Source organism: Calidris pugnax, unplaced genomic scaffold, assembly GCF_001431845.1.
Source record: "Calidris pugnax isolate Ruff unplaced genomic scaffold, ASM143184v1 scaffold42, whole genome shotgun sequence".
NCBI lineage: Eukaryota > Metazoa > Chordata > Aves > Charadriiformes > Scolopacidae > Calidris > Calidris pugnax.
In genome coordinates this window covers 280,069-299,736 of record NW_015090920.1, presented here as the reverse complement: position 1 = coordinate 299,736, position 19,668 = coordinate 280,069, and the positions used below count along the sequence as shown (strand labels likewise).

The 19,668-nt window shown below is 41.9% G+C and overlaps 1 protein-coding gene across 3 annotated transcripts in view; it reads left to right on the top strand.

Moving 5' to 3' along the window:
* The window catches only part of PTPN13 (protein tyrosine phosphatase, non-receptor type 13 (APO-1/CD95 (Fas)-associated phosphatase)), a 129,131-nt gene that overhangs the window by 14,803 nt on the left and 94,660 nt on the right, over positions 1 to 19,668 (top strand). For all 3 annotated transcript variants that reach the window (XM_014950048.1, XM_014950046.1, XM_014950047.1), the window contains exon 3: positions 13,444 to 13,563. In XM_014950048.1, coding sequence (XP_014805534.1) covers positions 13,449 to 13,563 — 115 coding nt within the window. In that variant the 5' untranslated portion in view covers positions 13,444 to 13,448. The remainder of the gene's footprint in view (positions 1 to 13,443; positions 13,564 to 19,668) is intronic.

Below are 19,668 nucleotides of genomic sequence, written 5' to 3'. Positions count from 1 at the left end.
TGGTATCATCTAGTTGCAGACCTCATAATGTTTGGTTCCTTATGCCACATCTCCATTCTTTATCTTTTTTCTTTTTATTTTTTTTTTTCCAGAAATGAACCAAAAATCATAACCGTCTGGTTATGATATATGCTGTGGGCAGCATTTATTTTTTTTTTCTGCAAGTCCTGGGATTCTGTGGTGTTACCTGTGTTGTAGAGCATATGTAGTGATGTAAAGAAGTCTAGGTTTCCAAGGAGTTGGGAATATTACTGTCTTGAGCATCAAAGATTGAAGAAATGACACAAGATAAACCCTCCAGGTGGATAGCGTCCTCAGGCATCCTAAAATTTGAAAACATGATCACTTCTTCCCCCAGCTGTAGGGCTGCTTCAGAATTGTTTTTGACAGTCACCAGAAACTAAAATGTCATTCGGGGTCATGGCTGAGGAGAGTGTTGTTATTTGGGAGACGGTCTATCTTCATCAGTAATTATTTGGACTCTAATCAGCTATTTTCACCAGGAGTCCTGAGCAGAAAAAAACGTGAGTGAGAATGTAGATCGACTTAGGGCATTGGTGAGAAAGCCATTGGACTATTTATAGCAACCGATTAACTGAAGCGAACATTTGCTAGGTAGTAACTTTTAAATTGGCTGGTTTTTTTTCATTTTCAAAGCAAAAAAAATACAAAGTGCTGTTTAGTAGAAATATTGGTAGGTGGGGGTGATCCATTGTGGGAGTTTGTTAGCTCTCATACTGAGCTAAAAGTATACTTGACAAAAAAAGTCCTTGTGTTGTAGCAGTGTAGCTGTTCTGTCTGTCTATGGCTTAGGTAAAGCAGCGCGGGAGGAAGCAGATGCTGATAGATGTAATTTTCAAACTTGTTCTGTTACTTCGCCAGTTTTTCTTCTGTTGTCAAATATTGTTTCCTTCCCAGGCAGTTCAGCCACCATAACAGCAGCAAATGTCATTTGTTGAAGGACTGGATGTGAATATAAAAGTTTAAAATCTGTTTTTGAAGTAGCACGTGGTGGGCTCAGTCTTAACTTTTGTTAAGAGTTGACTTTAACAGTGATTTACAAATAAACTACAATCCTAACGTTGGTGGGAATTAAAAATGATTTTCCTCAATATTTTAGCAGACTAACATAATGATATTTCTAAACTTATCTGAAAGTCAGCAATTTTCAGGGAGGGTAGGGGGGAAGAAAAAAAAGCTGTAAAGCTTCCTGAAGTTGACTTTCTCTTTCTAATGCCACAGCCAAGAAATTTGAGGACTCTTACTCCCTTGGCACATCACACGTAGTTTCTTGCTGATCCAGTTGTGCTGCCTTCGTTTACACTGGTTGTTGCAGCAAAGGGCTGTCATACTGAGATGCATTTATAAAGCAAGGTACCATTCTCTGCTACTGAAACTGAAGGATTCATATTGGACAGAATCTGCAGCCTTCAGTACTAGAGAATTTATTTAATGTAGTAAAATTTGTATCTCTCCATTACCACAAGCCTTCAAAAACCCACTCAAGAGTAAGTTTATCTATTAGGGAAGCTATCTGTTGAGCAATAGTGACTTAATTTGTACCTGTTAAATCAGTGAAACTTAGTTGTAGAGTCACCGAGTTTCTAATCGGTAGCAATTTATGCCTTGGCGTTAAATATTTGACAGTTATTCTTCTCAAACATTGAGGACTGATTATAAAGCAAATAATCTTTGTAGTGGTATGGAAAGGGAGTTACTCTGTCCAGTTGTCACTACTTGCTTGGCTTGTTTGTCGTTGTCTCGTAGATACCTTTACAATGGCACAGATAGTGGGAAGTGCTACTTATTGATTTAGAATAATGCTTCCTAGTGACTCCATGATACTGAAATCGTGTGTGTGCTACTGGTTCTGCTCCTCTGATGATAATTTTCATTCCCTTCCCATCTGTGCTAAGAGCCACAAGTGAGCAAGGATCAATCATGATGTGTTTATAGTATGTGAGGAAGGTGTAGCTCTTCTGGTGAGGCCACACCTCGAGTATTGTGTCCAGTTTTGGGCACCTCAATACAAGAGAGATATCGAGGTGCTGGAGCGAGTACAGAGGAGGGCAACGGAGCTGGTGAGGGGCCTGGAAGACAAATCATATGAAGAGCGGCTGAAGGAGCTGGGGCTGTTCAGTATGAGGAAGAGGAGGCTGAGGGGAGACCTCATCACTCTCTACAGCTACTTGAGAGGACACTGTAGAGAGGTTGGTGCTGGTCTCTTCTCACAGGTAATTAACAATAGAACGAGAGGGAACGGCTTCAAGCTCCAACAGGGGAGGTTTAGATTGAACATTAGGAAGGAATTTTTCACAGAAAGAGTGGTCGGGCATTGGAACAGGCTGCCCAGGGAGGGGGTGGAGTCACCATCCCTGGATGTGTTTAAGGGACGTTTAGATGCAGTGCTGAGGGACATGGTGTAGGGGAGGACTTTGTAGAGTGGGGTTGATGGTTGGACTCGATGATCCCAAGGGTCTCTTCCAACCTCAATGATTTTATGATTCTATGATTCTATGTTTATAGTATGTGAGGAAGGTGTAGCTCTTCCATGCAACAGTGGAATAACTGCTGGACGAAAGCTGGAGTTGCCATCCTTACTTTCTCTCAGCATAGTCTGTCCTCGCCGTAGTGAGCAGTGCACATCACCCACATAGCCCTGGTGACGGTTGCGTACCCCCGTGTACTTCATGAAGGGCTTTACTGTCACTGTGCACTGAAAAAAAGCAGCGTGGAAGGATGCCAAGGAGGGCATCTTCATCAAGACTGCTGCACAGCCTGGAGTTAGTCTGCTGTAAGTGAAGTAATATCGTAGACAGTACATCACCACATCATGAAGTTGTGTTGTCAGTGTAGTGTTTTGCTGGTGATCATTTCATGTCGTTAGAAGAGTTTCAAGTGAATAAGGGTATTATTTGTTGATGTGCAGTTTGAGAAGGGCTGCTATTGCCAAGCTGTTTGGCAGTCCTGAAATTTCTGCTTTTCCATGTATAAAGTTTGTCTTAGTCACAGGTCCTCTGTTCCTGTTTAACAATTAAAATGAAAGCTGCAAGTATGAGAAACACACCAAGGAGACGTGCCTCTCTGAGGTGGAGCAGATCAACAGCAAAATTAGGGAGTTGCCCGAGGATCTCACACTGACAATTAAACTAAGAGAGGGATACAAGAGTCATGCCCCGATTTATGCGGATTAAGCTTACTTTGTAGTGGTAATTATATACTCTTCTGAATACAATTTTAATATCAGATGTGAAACATCAGCTACCCTGATGTATAAAAGAACATTCTACGGTTGCCTAGAAAACATGACTTTCATGATTATTCTATACATTTTGGACTGGATTTACTAGTTTGCCTTACAGGAAGCCTCAGATAAACAAGTTTATCTGGTTCTGGTGATAGAAAAGAGAGGGAGTCAGCAATAACCCTTGCTTTTCTTCCATTGCGAGTTCAGTCCAATGCCAAAAGCTGATTTCTTTCCACCTTCCAGGAAAGAAAGCAAGCACTTCTCAAGTAAAATAAACACTGCTTGCCCCAGAGGTGCGAGCCAGGATTCTCAATGTGTCACATTCTTCTGTCTTCTAGACGGGGGAATACAAAACTGATTTAAGGATTTAGGAGGAGAAATGCTAACATCTCGTGTGTTACGTTGAGTGTGAGAGCATCGCTGTGTGCTCAAATATAAGGCCAGCAGTATCTTATACTTCTGGGAGTGTGTTATGATTTGAAGAACCCAGAACAATTTTACTTAGGAGGTTTGAGCTCAAGCAGCAAGCTATCAGTTTGAAGAGGAGATGCGATTTTAAAGAAGTTGTCTTTGTATAGTTTGAGGATTGGCTAGGAGCATGGGACTGTTTTGATGACATTTCATCCTGTTTTCCTACAGGAGAGAAAGAGGAGTACATGGAAGGAAAAGTGTGAGTGGAAGAAGCTAATGTCTTCCACAGCTGGGAGGGGGAAGTTATTGGGTGGTAATACTAATCTCTGCTGACCTCTCCAAAATGAAGGAAGGAGGAATAGTGTTAGTATACTAAGATAATATTATTATCAGATAGCTGGTTGAATAAAAAGCACCGTGGAAGTGTTTGTTCTCAAAAACTAAGATACACACAATTTCTTGCAGCTATTTAGAGACTTCAAAAAAATAAGAAGGGGGGGGGTGGGAGAATGGGATTTGTATCTCATGGGACTTTTTGTCCCCTTTTTGTATCTATAGAAGAAGTGAAAAAAGTGGTCACTGCACGAGGGTTTGTTTCTGTATCCTTCAAGACAATAAACAAGACTAATGTGTAGTAATTAACTTGAGAGCAGGATTCTGAAAAAAAAAAAAAGTTCTTTAAACACAGTTGACTTGATTAGCTTGTATATGTACCTTAATCACATGCTTGACTTGAATATTTGCAAATAATGCTTTATTTTATGGATAGCCTAACCTGGAGCTACAGGAAACCACATTTTATGTGCACACATCTAAGTATATGCATATTTGAGAATAAGGTTTCAAAGACTACTGAAGCACAAGCTTTCTAACTTGGCTCCAGGGTTCCACACTCCAGCACAGTTTCAGAAACAGTGTTATTGGGGATAAACTAATTGGTAGATGCATTCCAGGTCTTCATCGGGGATGTAAGGTGCGAGTCAACATAAATAAATAGGATAGATGCCAGCATTCTGAAATTATGGGTCGTGGTAATGACTTCAGATGCTTAGGTACTGAAGTGGGAGAGGCCGGACCTTCCAAACTATTCAGGTATAGCTTCGGTTTGGTTTCACTGGGATTTGTGTCCATTGAGTGCTCTTAGAAAGCACTTTGTACTTAGTGAGTGCTGAATAAAAAAAAAAAGTGTATTTTTAGGTAGCTAATCATGGCTTTAGAAAGGTGAATTTTAAAAGGATCTTTTTGACAGAATTGTATTGTTGAATTGTTTCTACTTTCAGGCATTCTTATTTACAGAGGAGAGGCTGAGAAAGGGTTCTTTGCTTAGCTGTGAAGAGACGAGCTCCTCGGAAATAACCACTTTTTGCCCAAGTATACCTGTGGAGCAAAGGGGCAATAATGCTCATATTCAGGACAGATAAAGTCAGGTAGAATGGTTTTATATGGAAGAAATAAGGTGCTTTTTCTCACCAAAAAAAAAAGATAATAATTTTGGATTTCTGTAGAGCCTCCTTGCTGTCTCTTTTCTCTTCTAAATTTTTTTCAAAGGATAAAAACAAATACCAGAGTATTTTATGTGATTATCTAGAAACTCTAACAGTGTTTCTATAGTCTACATTTTTTTCACCGTTTCATATTTAAAAAAACCTAGAGTGTGGGCCTAGAGCAGCTGCTCTCAATGTTTCTTGACAGTGTGTCCCGCTGAGATATCAAATCAGTATGTGGTACTGCAAGCATCTTAGGTAGCTGATGTTGTTAAAGCACAGCTTTTGACTTGAAGTTTTTGTTCTGAAATTACAACATGGGGGAAAATGTTGATGCAGAAGGTTAAGTAAAAAAAGCAAAGGATACATGTTACTAAAACCAAACCACAAAGTTGTCAAGCACCGCTTAAGTTGAAGCAGTTTGGCCTTTGAATTTCAGTCTGGTTTTATGAACTTTTGGACAAAGTTGCTGATGTTATAGTCTTTATTAAGCACAGTTATAGCAGTAGCTTCTTAGTGTTTCAGCTGGCAATAGTTCATCAAAATCTAGAAAGAATAGGCCATTAAGCTTTTCCTAATTCTTGACAGCTGTTGTAGACCTTCAATTTCAAATCCAAAATGCGTAAGGAAAAGAGTTGGTGCTTGGGGGAAATGAGAATTTTGAGCATTTAACATCTGTACTACATACATAGATAATTAAAAAGCAAGGTGTTTTGAAAACTTTGCAAGTTGTAGGAAAAAATGTTTATATACCTTGCAGATAGTAATTTTGACAGTGTTACTTGGTGTGAGAGGCTGTTCCTGTTGAGCTCTCCCTCTTACCTTGGACCGAGAGAGTTTCAGGGTGCCTGGTGGCTTCATTTGCCGTGTTGGCACTGTCTGGATGTTCCATAGCTGGTGTGCTTTTAACACAGGTTGTTGGGACTGTGGAGTGGAGGGACAAGGAGGTTACTGAGCTTGCTTCACAGGGAAGAGGCAGAACTACCCATCCCATACTTCAAGGAGCTCATAAGCCATCTGCCTTAGAGGGAGGAGCTGGCGGTTGGTCCTGGGGAGGTAAACAGGCTCTGTAAAGGAAGTGTTGAGATACGGGAGAGGCCTTTGGTTTAAGCAGCGTTGTTTTTTGGAACTGTGCTGCCTGTGTGGCTTAGGGCTGAATGGTATGGAGGGTGAGAAATTGCATTCAGGGCTTGTTGATACAGATGATTTACACCTGAATTTACTCTCGTGTCCTGGAGCAAAAAAGAGCTGCCTCCGCATGACGCAACTCCTTTCCTGTGGAAATTGTACTCCTGTATGGTCTAGGAGTAAATTCTATCCCAGAGCAAGCAATCTGAAGGTAATGTTCACGTCTGTGCTTCTCCAGTATTAACTATTTTATTTTTTCTGCTGTCTTCCTGCATTGTGTTGTGCTCTCTGCTGTGTGAATGTCCCTTTTTGGATGTTTTGTGACTATGATCTTGTGTGGTTTTCGGGTTGAATAAGGAATCCACGCCTTGGCGGGTCATGCTGAGTTCATACCACTGAGACCTTTGACGTGCCTCCTGATCATGACTACACCTGGACTTCCCACCTTGTGAAGCAAGGTGCAGAAACAGGGTGTGCTTAGCTTTTTAAGCCTCCTGATCCCATCTCCATCTTCATATTAAGATGCCACCATAATGCTGTCCCAAGGAAAAAGGAAGTGAACTCATCTGTAGAAGTTGCACCTTTTCAATGTTCTTTAATTATTCCTTTTTTATTAGAAGAAGTGAAAGAAACGGGGCATAGGATGCCAGCGCAGTAGCTCTTGCTTACCTTAAATGAAGAAGAGTCAGGAATCTAAAGAGTCCATTGAGAACTCTGCCAGCACATCTGGTTTTATTTGTGAGTCAACTCGATACCTTGAAAATCAGAGTGCCTGCTAGAAGCATCTTTGGAAGTTTGAAGCAGACTAGTTTGTTGGTACAAGAGTAAAGCTTTACTTTACTTGCAGTTCTGTGTTCTGTCATCTTAGACGATACTGCTCAGCTTTCCTGAGATCCATTTACCTTCTTGTCTTGGATTAGTCCCTCTTTGCTCAATTGAAACCAGCTAAAAGTTTTCATTTAAGGGAGATAACTCATGCTTTATTCTGTCTTCTCTTTCCTGCATTTGAAGAGGTTGCAGTTCCTAGTCTGTTGTCCCTTGTTGCTATCACCCAACTTCTTTTCTCTGAGTCTTAGTCATAGGAGTTTAAATAAGCTTTTAAAATGGTGATTAATTTTAATTGGAAAGTGAACATTATACAACCATACAACCATGGACATAACTGCAAGTAGAGGGCTAAGGTGTGAAGATAGGCAGTCCATTTAGTTTTGATACGGTGTTCTATGAAGGCTTTATATGTTGTTTTCTTACATAAATTACTTGAGACTGTCATTATGTTGCGATTTATCAAAATGCTCGGGCATTTACAAAAAACAAAAGTTCTTGTGGGTATTGAGCACTTAGCACTTTAGCTCCTGTATTCACAAAGGACCAGACACTACTGAAGACTCCCGGTATCTAAGGAGACAATTGGGAAGAACTGTGCATTGCGAATATTATCATTCCTACAAATTTCTCTTTTCTCCTTGTGACAAACATCCCTGGTAAACAAACTGGTGGGTAAGGAATATGTTCTCAGCCAAGCGCTTTCACTGTCAGCTTCATCTTAAATTGCTGTTAAATTGGTGGCTGCTACCAGGTGGAATGTACAGATGGGGAGCTCTGGCCATGCATTTGCCCACAAACTCTTTACCTCAGCTTGCTTCAGTCAGTTCCTCGGTGACAGAGAACAATTTTGCGGAAGCTTCCTTAATCTTCATAACCAATGTGTTGGTCTGCTCTTTGCTGTGATAGATAAGCACTGCAGCTTCAAGATAGTTTTGAGGAAGAAAAGTTACCGAAAAGTTACCAAAAAGTTACTGAAGCTGCTATGCTTCAATGAGAGTCCTACTCAAATCCCAATTTGTGCCATTTTGCATGTAGCTGTGTTCGTAATGATTTGATGTTTTGAAAGTTGCTTGGGCTTTCAAAACCAATTTGAAATGTTAGGTGTTTGGTGTCTTGTGATGTTTGGTTTTATTTGTCAAGCTCACAGTGCTACAGCTGAGGCCTGGGTGTCTGGGTGGGTATTCATAATCTTCTCACTGGAATCAAGAAATTGTTTTATCTAGGATTCTTTTACTATTGATGTAACATGTTTGGGAGTTTGCGCAGACATGCTTCTGGTATTCCTAGTGATGTTAAATAGGGAATCAACTTACATCTGCTATGGAACAGTCCATATTTAGTCACAGCTGAAAGGAATCAGGATTTTGCAGGATGGGGAAAAGTGGAGTGGTAGATAAGGACTAGGGGGTGATTTTTGTTGGTGGTGTTATGCTTCACGTACTTCCTTTAGAGTGTTTAGCACAAAAAGTTTGCTTTTGCAGATCATGTATTTTTGGTTCCTAGAAGAAGACAAGATCTTTTAATCTTAATAATCCAATTGATTGTAAGTGTACATACTGAAATTTGAGACAGTGCCATGAAATCACAAAATTCCTTGGTATGGATGATAGACCAGACTAGACTGGACCGATAGACCATACTGACTAGAAACCTGTTCATTTCTGGTTTTCTCTCCATTTATTGCAAGGCTGTATTGGTCCCTAGCCTTCCATTTTTAATGGTGTGTTTATTTTTCTCTTGGTGATTCAGATTTCATCTTTACTTTAAATGTGGACTGGATCTGTTTTCCCTTCCATTATCTTTTGATGATGACTTTTGAACATTAATCATTGGAAAGAGTTCAGGATTGTGGCTACTACGCGCAAAACAAGAAGTAGGACTGAAACCTTGTATTTCAGGAGGGCTAACTTCAACCTCTTCAAGAAACTGCTTGGAGAAATCCCATGGAATAGGGCTCTGGAAGGTAGGGAAGCTCTGGAAGAGCTGTCTGATACTCAAATATTGCTTTCTCCAGGCTCAGGATCGGTGCATCCCTAAGCGCAAGAAGTCAGGCAAGGGAAGTGGGAGACCTGTGTGGTTGAGCAAGGAGCTTCTGAAAAAGCTCAAGTGGAAGAGGGGACTGACTGCTTGGGAAGATAACAAGAATGTGGTTAGAGTATGCAGGGATGAAACAAGGAAAGCCAAGGCCTCCTTGGAAATAAAATTGGCAAGGGATGTCAAAGTCAACAAGAAGGGGTTTTTCAACTATATTAGAGGCAACAGGGCAAATAGAGAAAATGTGGGCCCACTGCTGAACGAGACGGGTGCCCTGGTGCCAGAGGATACAAAGAAGGTGGAATTGCTCAGTGCTCTCTTTGCTTCAGTCTTTACTGCTCAGGCCAGCCCTCAGGAGCCACAGACTTTGGAGGTAACAAAGTCTGGACGAAGGAAGGCTTCCCCTTGGTGGAAGAAGATCAAGTTAGGGAACAGTTAAGTAAATTGGATATCTGCAAGTGCGTGGATCCTGATGGGATGCACCCACAAGTGGTGAGGGAGCTGGCAGAAGTCGTTGCTGGGCCCCTCTCCAACATCTTTGAAAGGTCCTGGAGAAGAGGCGAGGTGCCCAAGGGCTGGAGGAAAGCCACTGTCACTCCAGTCTTCAAAAAGGGCAAGAAGGAAGACCCAGGAAACTACAGGCCAGTCAGCTTCACCTCCATCCCTGGAAAGACAATGGAATGGCTCATTCTGGGCATCGTCTCAGAGCACATGGAGGAAAAGAAAGCTATCAGAGGTAGTCAACACAGATTCACCAAGGGGAAATCACATCTGACTAACCTGATGGCCTTCTACGATGGCATGACTGGATGGATAGATGAGGGGAGGGTGGTGGACATTGTCTGCCTTGACTTCAGCAAGGCTTTTGACACAACCTCCCACAGCATCCTCATAGGTAAGCTTAGGAAGTGGGGGTTAGATGAATGGACAGTGAGGTGGACTGAAAACTGGCTGAAAGACAGAGCTCAGAGGGTCGTGATAGGGGCACAGAATCTAGTTGGAGGTCTGTAACAAGTGCAATCTCCCAGGGGTCAGTACTGGGTCCAGTCCTCTTCAATATTTTCATCAATGACCTGAATGAGGGGGTGGAATGTACCCTCAGCAAGTTTGCTGATGATACAAAACATGGAGGGGTGGCTGACACACCAGAAGGCTGTGCCACCATCCAGCGAGACCTGGTCAGGCTGGAGAGCTGGGCAGAGAGGAACCTGATGAAATTCAACAAGGGCAAGCGTAGGGTGCTGTACCTGGGGAGGAATAACCCCTGCACCAGGACAGGTTGGGGGTGACCTGCTGGAGAGCAGCTCTGAGGAGAAAGACCTGGGAGTCCTGGTGGACAAACAGGATGACCATAAGCCAGCAATGGGCCCTTGTGGCCAAGAAGGCCAAGGGCATCCTGGGGGGCATCAGGAAGAGTGTGACCAGCAGGTGGAGGGAGGTCATCCTGCCCCTATGCTCTGCCCTGGGGAGGCCCCAGCTGGAGCACTGGGACCAGTTCTGGGCTCCCCAGTTCCAGAAGGACAGGGAACTGCTGGAGAGGGGACAGCAGAGGGCTACAAAGATGATGAGGGGCCTGGAGCATCTCCTTTATGAGGAGAGGCTGAGGGACTTGGGTCTTTGTAGTCTGGAGAAGAGAAGGCTGAGGGGGGGTCTGATCAATAAATACTTATATATAAATACCTATAAATATACCTATAAATACTTGAAGGGAGGGTGTCAAGAGGGGATGGGCCAGTCTTTTTTCAGTGGTGCCCAGTGATGGGACAAGAGGTAATGGGCACAAACTTAGGAAGGGGGGGTTAGATGAATGGACAGTGAGGTGGACTGAAAACTGGCTGAAAGACAGAGCTCAGAGGGTCGTGATAGGGGCACAGAATCTAGTTGGAGGTCTGTAACAAGTGCAATCTCCCAGGGGTCAGTACTGGGTCCAGTCCTCTTCAATATTTTCATCAATGACCTGAATGAGGGGGTGGAATGTACCCTCAGCAAGTTTGCTGATGATACAAAACATGGAGGGGTGGCTGACACACCAGAAGGCTGTGCCACCATCCAGCGAGACCTGGTCAGGCTGGAGAGCTGGGCAGAGAGGAACCTGATGAAATTCAACAAGGGCAAGCGTAGGGTGCTGTACCTGGGGAGGAATAACCCCTGCACCAGGACAGGTTGGGGGTGACCTGCTGGAGAGCAGCTCTGAGGAGAAAGACCTGGGAGTCCTGGTGGACAAACAGGATGACCATAAGCCAGCAATGGGCCCTTGTGGCCAAGAAGGCCAAGGGCATCCTGGGGGGCATCAGGAAGAGTGTGACCAGCAGGTGGAGGGAGGTCATCCTGCCCCTATGCTCTGCCCTGGGGAGGCCCCAGCTGGAGCACTGGGACCAGTTCTGGGCTCCCCAGTTCCAGAAGGACAGGGAACTGCTGGAGAGGGGACAGCAGAGGGCTACAAAGATGATGAGGGGCCTGGAGCATCTCCTTTATGAGGAGAGGCTGAGGGACTTGGGTCTTTGTAGTCTGGAGAAGAGAAGGCTGAGGGGGGGTCTGATCAATAAATACTTATATATAAATACCTATAAATATACCTATAAATACTTGAAGGGAGGGTGTCAAGAGGGGATGGGCCAGTCTTTTTTCAGTGGTGCCCAGTGATGGGACAAGAGGTAATGGGCACAAACTGGGACATAGAAAGTTCCATCTAAACACGAGGAGGAACTTCTTCACTTTGAGGGTGGCAGAGCCCTGGCAGAGGCTGCCCAGGGAGATGGTGGAGTCGGCTGCTCTGGAGACATTCAAACCCACCTGGGCAATTTCCTGTGCAACCTGCTCTGGGTGGACCTGCTTTGGAGGGGGGCTGGAGTAGATGATCTCCAGAGGTCCCTTCCAACCCCATATCATTCTGTGATTATGTGAAATAGATGTAGCTTATTAATTATGCAGAATAATTGAATACTAAAAGCTGGCAAGCTGTGAAGGAAAAATAAGCTGTCTGCGGTGAAATGCAGCCAACAATATGTAATTTTTCAATAGTTTAGTATAGAATTCTAGCTGAAATGGTAGTACTTCAGCAAGAATCTTCAAAGCCTGTGTTTTCAGCTAGGAGCTGCAGGATGCTCACCCTTTTGTATTGCCATTATATGGGTATGAGCTGGTTATCCGAAAATAAAAAGACATGGAAAGCATGAAACTGTCTAGACAACTGGGAAACTAAATATGGCTAGTCACCCTGTCCTCCTTGTAAATTGTTAGATTAATATCCATGAGTGTACATCTGAGCCAGGAGTGTGTGCTGATGGGGAGGCTCTGGCTAGTTGGTTGAAAGAGAAAGGGAGAAACCTCCAGCAGTACTGTTGGGTCATCTAAAGCTGGTGATATCAGTTACTTATCTCAGAACAATATGCATTGCTTGTGGAACTGTCTTCTCCATTTCCAGCAGCAACTTCGGAGCCTTTGAGACCTAACAAACTCATCGCTGATGATTGATAATATACCTTAGGCTATTACTGTGTCTCATTTCCTCAAGATTTTATTCTTTGGGCTTTGGAGAAAAGCAGAGAGAGAAGCGACTGCAGCTGCATCTCAATAAGAAATGGAAATTGGTGTGAGTGCTCAATCTGGGAACATTGAGAGCCACAGAAAGCTGAAGTAATTCAGCAGACACATGATTTCTTTCCTCCTGAGCTTACTGAAATGATGAAGCTTTGACTTTGCCAGAGTATTTAGGAGTGCATTCTTCAGTTTTCAAAATGGTTTTGGACAGCTTAATATCGTATTGTGGTATGGTGGGAATGGTTTAACTCTTTGAAAAAATATTAACTTAATCTCTTTTATCTGGAGAAGGAAGTCTTTATTTGTTTTCTGGGGTCATAATATGTAGAGTTCCACTGTTTTATTTGTCTTCTTAAATATATGAAGAATCTGAATGAAGGAGATAACCATCAGTTCCACAGCTAGCTTGTTTGCTTGCATATTTGCAGGCTATTCTCTTTTTTCTTTTTTTTTTTTTTTAAATGGAGCAAACTCTTGCCCATAGCATATAGACTAATGCCAGCTTATTAAGTTTATTGATTTAGTAGCCTACAATATTAATATGGATCATTATTGTTGTTATAACCGAAGTTTTTCTTCTCCATAATAGCAGGTACTCAAATTTCTTTATTGTCCTGGTGAATGTTTTGTAGTATTTATATTTGATGGTTTCTAATAATGTTAGAGAATTTTTCTGACAAGAGTTGAACACGCGTTGTTAATATTTGAGTACTACATGCAAGGAAAAAGTAAGTTTTATGTATTCTTAAATCAGTCTGTCTCATTTCCCAGGTAACATGCATGTGTCACTGGCAGAGGCTCTGGAGGTTCGGGGGGGGCCATTGCAAGAAGAGGAAATATGGGCTATTTTAAATCAAAGTGCAGAGAGCCTTCAAGAGCTATTCACAAGAGGTAAGCATTTAGAAAGACCGATGTATACTGAGCTGGAAACATCTTGATTGTGTTTGTGTGTCATATAGGTAAACTCCCTTGTTCTCCCTAGGCTCTAAGCCCAACTGATAACTTGCTCCTAGGTTATCTTGGGTACAGTGCCTGGCTGCACCCCAGCCCAAAGGATGTTCTCAGCCGTCACTTCATGTTCTGTCAGGACCCACAGCACATTCAGTTTCATGTGGTGACAACTTTACTTTGGTAGGAAGGTATCACAGAGTCTTTGCATTATTTTAGACTAATTGAAATGAGATAGAAACATAGAAAAAAATGATAGGTAAGTCTGGGACCACTGGAGCACTTGGTCGTGGAGGGGACATAGAAACGGGTACAGTACAGTACAGTGCAGTCATGACCAGTCTGGAGAGATTTAGCCTCAAGTTAGGCAAAGGTGAACCATTGAAAACTTGAGCAGAGGGCTGGCTGTCATTCCCCAGAATGCAATCAGCAAGTCATCTATAGCTGTTGAGAGCAATGTGGTGGGTTGTTGTACTTTAACTGAGTAGAAGTATCTCTTTAACCCATTCCCCCAACTCAGTAGGTTTTAAGTTAAGCATCTGCAATACTGCTAATAATTACGTTTTAGCCCTAGGTCTAAGCATGGAATTCTTCCTCTTCCTTATGTTTTCCTTTCTTCCTTATGTTTCTCTTTTCTTCTGAAAATCCTTAAGCCCCTTCCCTGCCTTTTTTTTGCCTTCTATAGCAATAAAAGCTTAACTCAAATATTAAACTTTGTTGACATCTTTAATCTGACCTCAGATAGAATATATGTACCCATGATACATCTTAGTATTTCAGCAAATTTATGGGGGGTCACCTCCTCATACCTAAGCATGCATATGTAAGCTTAGTCAGTTTTATTCAGGAAAAATCAAAGCTTACACTTTGAAAGTAGCCATTGTTTTGCCATGTAACTATGCAAGGGGCACATCTTTGTTATTGAGAGCAAAATCTATTGTATTTTGTGTATGCGTTTGGTTTACAGTTTTAGCAAGTCTCAACATTTAGGTTGGTTTAGGGTTGGGTTTTTTTTTTTTAAATTTGGTTTAGAGTCAAGTCAGACACTAGGTCTGTCTAGTATGTTGTACAGCCTCTGAAAGCGGTCTCTTGGATACTTCACAAAGACACTAAAGGCAGCAGATGTGGGCAGAAGCTGCCACATGGTGTTTGATTTCTGACCAAGCTTCACTTAGCGTTATAAATATGACATTTTATCAACGTCTCTGAAATATTTTTTTTGGTAGGCAAATTATGGGTAGTTTTGATATCCCATACAAATTTCCTGGTTTCCCTTTACCAGTGAGCTCACAGCCCATGTGTGGTAAGAAGCGTTCCCCATTAGGAATGCTGAGTTAATTGTTGCAACTTGACTGACTGTCCTGTCCCTCTGCTTCTTGTATTGCCAGAAAGGAAAAGCTGGCATCTTCTTTCTGCCAGCTTTCTGCTGAGGGGAGACCTCATCACTCTCTACAACTCCTTGAAAGGACACTGTAGAGAGGTTGGTGCTGGTCTCTTCTCACAGGTAATTAACGACAGAAAAAGAGGGAATGGCTTCAAGCTCCAACAGGGTAGATTTAGACTGAACATTAGGAAGGAATTTTTCACAGAGAGAGTGGTCGGGCATTGGAATAGGCTGCCCAGGGAGGGGGTGGAGTCACCATCCCTGGATGTGTTTAAGGGACGTTTAGATGTGGTGTTGGGGGATATGGTGTAGGGGAGGACTATGTAGAGTAGGGGAGATGGTTGGACTCGATGATCCCAAGGGTCTCTTCCAACCTGAATGATTCTATGATTCTTTCCTCTTTCTCTTTCTGTCTCTGAGAGAATCAGAGGAATGATTTCATCTTTTTTTAAGAGGGTACACTGTTGAGGCCAAGTGAGACCTTGACTAAAGAGAGATTTTTGAGTGATAAAAGGTTTACTGTTGTACACTTTACAGGAATCAACATGTTGAGCTCCATCTTGAAATGGACCTGAAAGATCACAGTAGCATGAGCATATAGTAATGAAACCACTTAAGACATTATCCTAGGTCTAAATTATTTTCAAGAAGGAAGTCTTCGCTGAAAATAGGAGCTCACCCTTTGTTGGTCCGAGAGTAGTGCACAAAAGAGTTATCATAATTACTATGAAGGCTGCATGCAGGCATTGAGAATGAGAATGCAATCAGCCCTTCTTCAGAGAGACAAGTACTGAAAGATGAGAGCACAAAATTGAGATCTGCCCCAGGACTTCTGGTATGTGCTTTTAAGTTAGGGGAATGCTTGCCAGCCAAGACTGGCTAAGGTGGCAGAGGCTTCTGGTCTTACTTCCTATCAGTGAAGACCAAAACACAAATTCAGATAAAATCAGTGCCAGAAGAATCTGTCTCTTCTTAGAGATGAAGCTGTTTTATGGAGTTGTTTTTCTGCTAGTTCAGCAAACTATTTTCAGTTGTATGCTATTAATTTACCTGGGATATAGCCCTGTGGTAAAATGCGCTTCAAGAGGCACCCAAATGAAAGAACTTTACTATGTAACTAAGGTTGACAAAGAAAATCTAATTCCTCCCAGCAAGATTAGGATAACCAGACAGTCTTTAATGAAGATTTGGCTTCACTAAGGAAACAATCTAGAAACCTTTTTTGGTCATCTTGAATATCAGTTTCTGTGCTGACTTGTACAGATGCATTGCAGAGATGCAGGAACAGAAAATGCAGAAGTGTCTGGCTCAGTTTTGTTCTGTTTGTGGAGGACTTGTCACAAACAGGGGATCTTAGAGAAATCCTGTTTTCCTTGGTCAAATTGCAGACCTAGCATACAGCATGGAAGAGCTATTCTACGGCACAGGATGAGTTTCCAAAACATTTCAGAACTGACCAGTCACTCCTGGACAGAGGGCAAGGAGGCAAGCTTGCTTCTGCAAGGTCACAGCATGCTCAGCTCTGACAGTCTTAGAGATGCTCTTTGCTTTCTCCATGTGTAGCTCTGGAGTCCCTGAACACGTTCTTCTGTAACAACTTGCAAGCTTTGAGTGTTTTCTAGATTAAGTTTCTTAAAAAAATAAAACTGAAATAAGGCATATTGTTCAGCTGTTTTGAAATGAGGGGGATAAAAAAGCTATGGAAATCATCAACTCTTAAATTGCCATCTGTTGGCAACCTCCTTGCCCAGCAACCACACACTTAAAGGAATTACCAGCCCAAGTAACCATTTATTTATTTACATAATCCTGGTAGAGTTTTGGTAGTCTGTTTGAAGTTGAGAATCCTACTACACCATCAACTGGGGACTTGTTTTTCAATTAATTTGTTACTTAAACTGGTTTCAGGAAATTAGGGAAAAATCCTCCAAACTGGCTTCTGTTACAGATTTGATGACTTCGGGATTTATAAAAGTTCTGCATGTCTTTTCGTCAGTCTGTTCTTATCCTTCGAAGCCCTGAAGAAGCAGCACAGAATGAAAAGCCATGTCTTGCACAGTTAATCACAAATCATACCACGTCTAATTCAGTGACTGATACAGAAAAGTGCATATTTTTATGGCTATTTGTATTTACAATTCTAACGGGTATTGAACTCTTTAAAAATACTTTGCAAATTCATTTCAATGACTGTAAGCAATGATAGATTAGATTGAAATGCCCAGTTGCTAATCACTAATTCAGAAGATCAACTCTGGTAGCTGTCTTGTCAGTGTATTATAAGCTGTTAAATAGAGGAGAAAGACAGTCTAGCACTCAGTTGCAGATCTGACATCAGTTTTAGTAGTGACGTTGAGATTAATCTGGAGATTTGAACAGGCCGATACCAGACCTGCCCTTCTCTTACATCTGTTTAATTATCTGCAATAACTATTTTGTTGTTGAGAGGGTGTATCAGCTGTTTCAGACGTGCTGTATCTTGTACTCAGTGCTCCATGAGGTCAAAGGAACGGGCCTTTGAAGTGAAGTATCTCAGATGTGAGCACAGAAGCGTAAAGAGCGTGCGGTGTTCTGTGCTGCTGAGAATTATAAACCAGGCATCCCTCTAATTTGGTAGGTTTAACTAGAAAAGATTTATCAAAACTTGAAAGTGGGAAAGACTTCATATGTCCCTTAGGCCACTCCTACGCTAAAGCATGTATTGTGGGTTTTGAAAATAGTTGGACCTTACGTTTCAAGATGTGTTTTAAAGGGAGGGGGTAGAGAAGGGGAAAAAAGGAGTCTGATAATAGAAAGGCAGGTTGAGCAAAGAAAGAGAGACTTTACAAACTGGCTGTCTTGCAAATTTGTATATGGGAGATTATTTATGTAAAGAAAAGTGATATCATCTGAAAGCGGATGTGAAGACAGGCAGTTGTGATTTCTGTGGACCTGTAAATCTTGTTGACAGTCGTACTGTTGCATCTGTTTAGCCTGGGTAAGTATAATGAAAAGTAGGAAGGTGAAGTGTGACATGTGTTGATGGGAACTACTGTTGGGTCCCAAGTAGTCATAAACCTAGCTGAGATGGAGAGAGAAAATGCAATAGGAGGGGGGAAAATCCACATTTTCCAGCCAGTCCTTGCTGGCAGGTGCTAAATGATTGTTTTTTCCCTTTACTAATAACTGTTAAGGAATGATTTTATTCACCTTCTGGTAACATTTGATCTTTTGGTTGCTGAGAAGGAAAGAGATCAGGCTTTTGTGATGTTTTGTTGGTGAGTATTTTGTTTGGTTTTTTGTTTTGTTTTGTTTTTCACCCGCCCCAAGCGAGGCCCAGTTACTACTTCTGCCCTTTCCAGGACTCTCTGCTGGATGTGGGCATGGTGACCAAGGGCAGTGTGGTGTTAAAGTCACCAGTGAGCATCTCGGGAACAACACAGGCAATCTCAGAAACTAACTGTTTCTCAGGAAAGAGTAAATTTCAGTTAGCCTCTCAAAGATTCCCCCTGTGCTGCTGGTTTCCAAGTAGTTCAGTCTCCCATCAGAGCTCTCTGCTCAGTCCCATGCCTTTGGGGAGGGATCAGGAGCAAAAAGAGAAAGATGCGAGGAGTGTTGAAAACCTTGTGTATGTTTTTGGGTTGTTCTGCGCTTTTTGAAGGTATATTCCTTTTCTGTCGTGAAAGAGCTGAAATATCCATCACTTTGACCCTTGTGGCTAATGGCTACAGCCTAAGAGAGAAGTAGGAAAAAGCAAAACTGAAGGAGCTTGAATGACATGTGTAGTTTTGGAATTCAAAATTACCTGCCATCAGTGTTGTGAAATGGATCCATTTTAAATTTCTATCTGAGCTTACCGCCTCTTATAATGTGGTGGAGTTTTTTCATCTTTGGCTACTTGTATCCTGTTAAACCATGTAATGGACTGTTTTAAAAGCCTTTCATTTATTTGGCAGGTGCTATGTAGCTGAAGATTATTTTGGCTTTTATTGCATTCAAAACCGGCTCAGTCTCTTACTTTAAGACCTGGAAGCCATACTCTGAATTCCAGTACCTCTAGAAAGAGGTATTTTAATATAATTTTCTGTCATTTGCCCCTGTATTTTGTGCAGTATGTTTCCTTTGCTGCAAAGTAAACTTTCTTTGCTGCTCTTCTGAAAGCCTAAACAGAAGATGACATGAATATTGCTACTGGGAACTGGTTTCTGTTATTTTGCTGTGGTCCCTGGCTATCTGATGCATTGTGTGTTTGGGTTTGGGTGGTTGTTTTTTTTTCCCCCCATGGTACAAACGCGAAAGGGTAAGAGTAGAGCTACTTTAAAATGTTTTTCTTACAGTAAATCTGCATAGTAGGAACTTTGAGACAGTTATTTTTTCATTTGCAATGCATGCCTTAAGGAAGGAAATGCAGAATGCGTTATTTTGTTCTCATCCTTTGTAATGGTAGCTTAGATTCCCAAAGCTGTGATGGAGGCAGTATGATCTGCTATGTTAGTTAAAAGCTACTGAAAGAGGAAGTTAAGAAAATGTCAACAAAACTAGCTTAGCAAAATCAGCCTTTTTTTCTAAACTTAAAATTAATCACATCCATTGTACATTGTTTCAGATCATGAAGACTGTTAAGTGTGAATGGAAGTATTTTACATGGATCGATAAATTCAGCATTCTGCATCTGTAGGGGACAA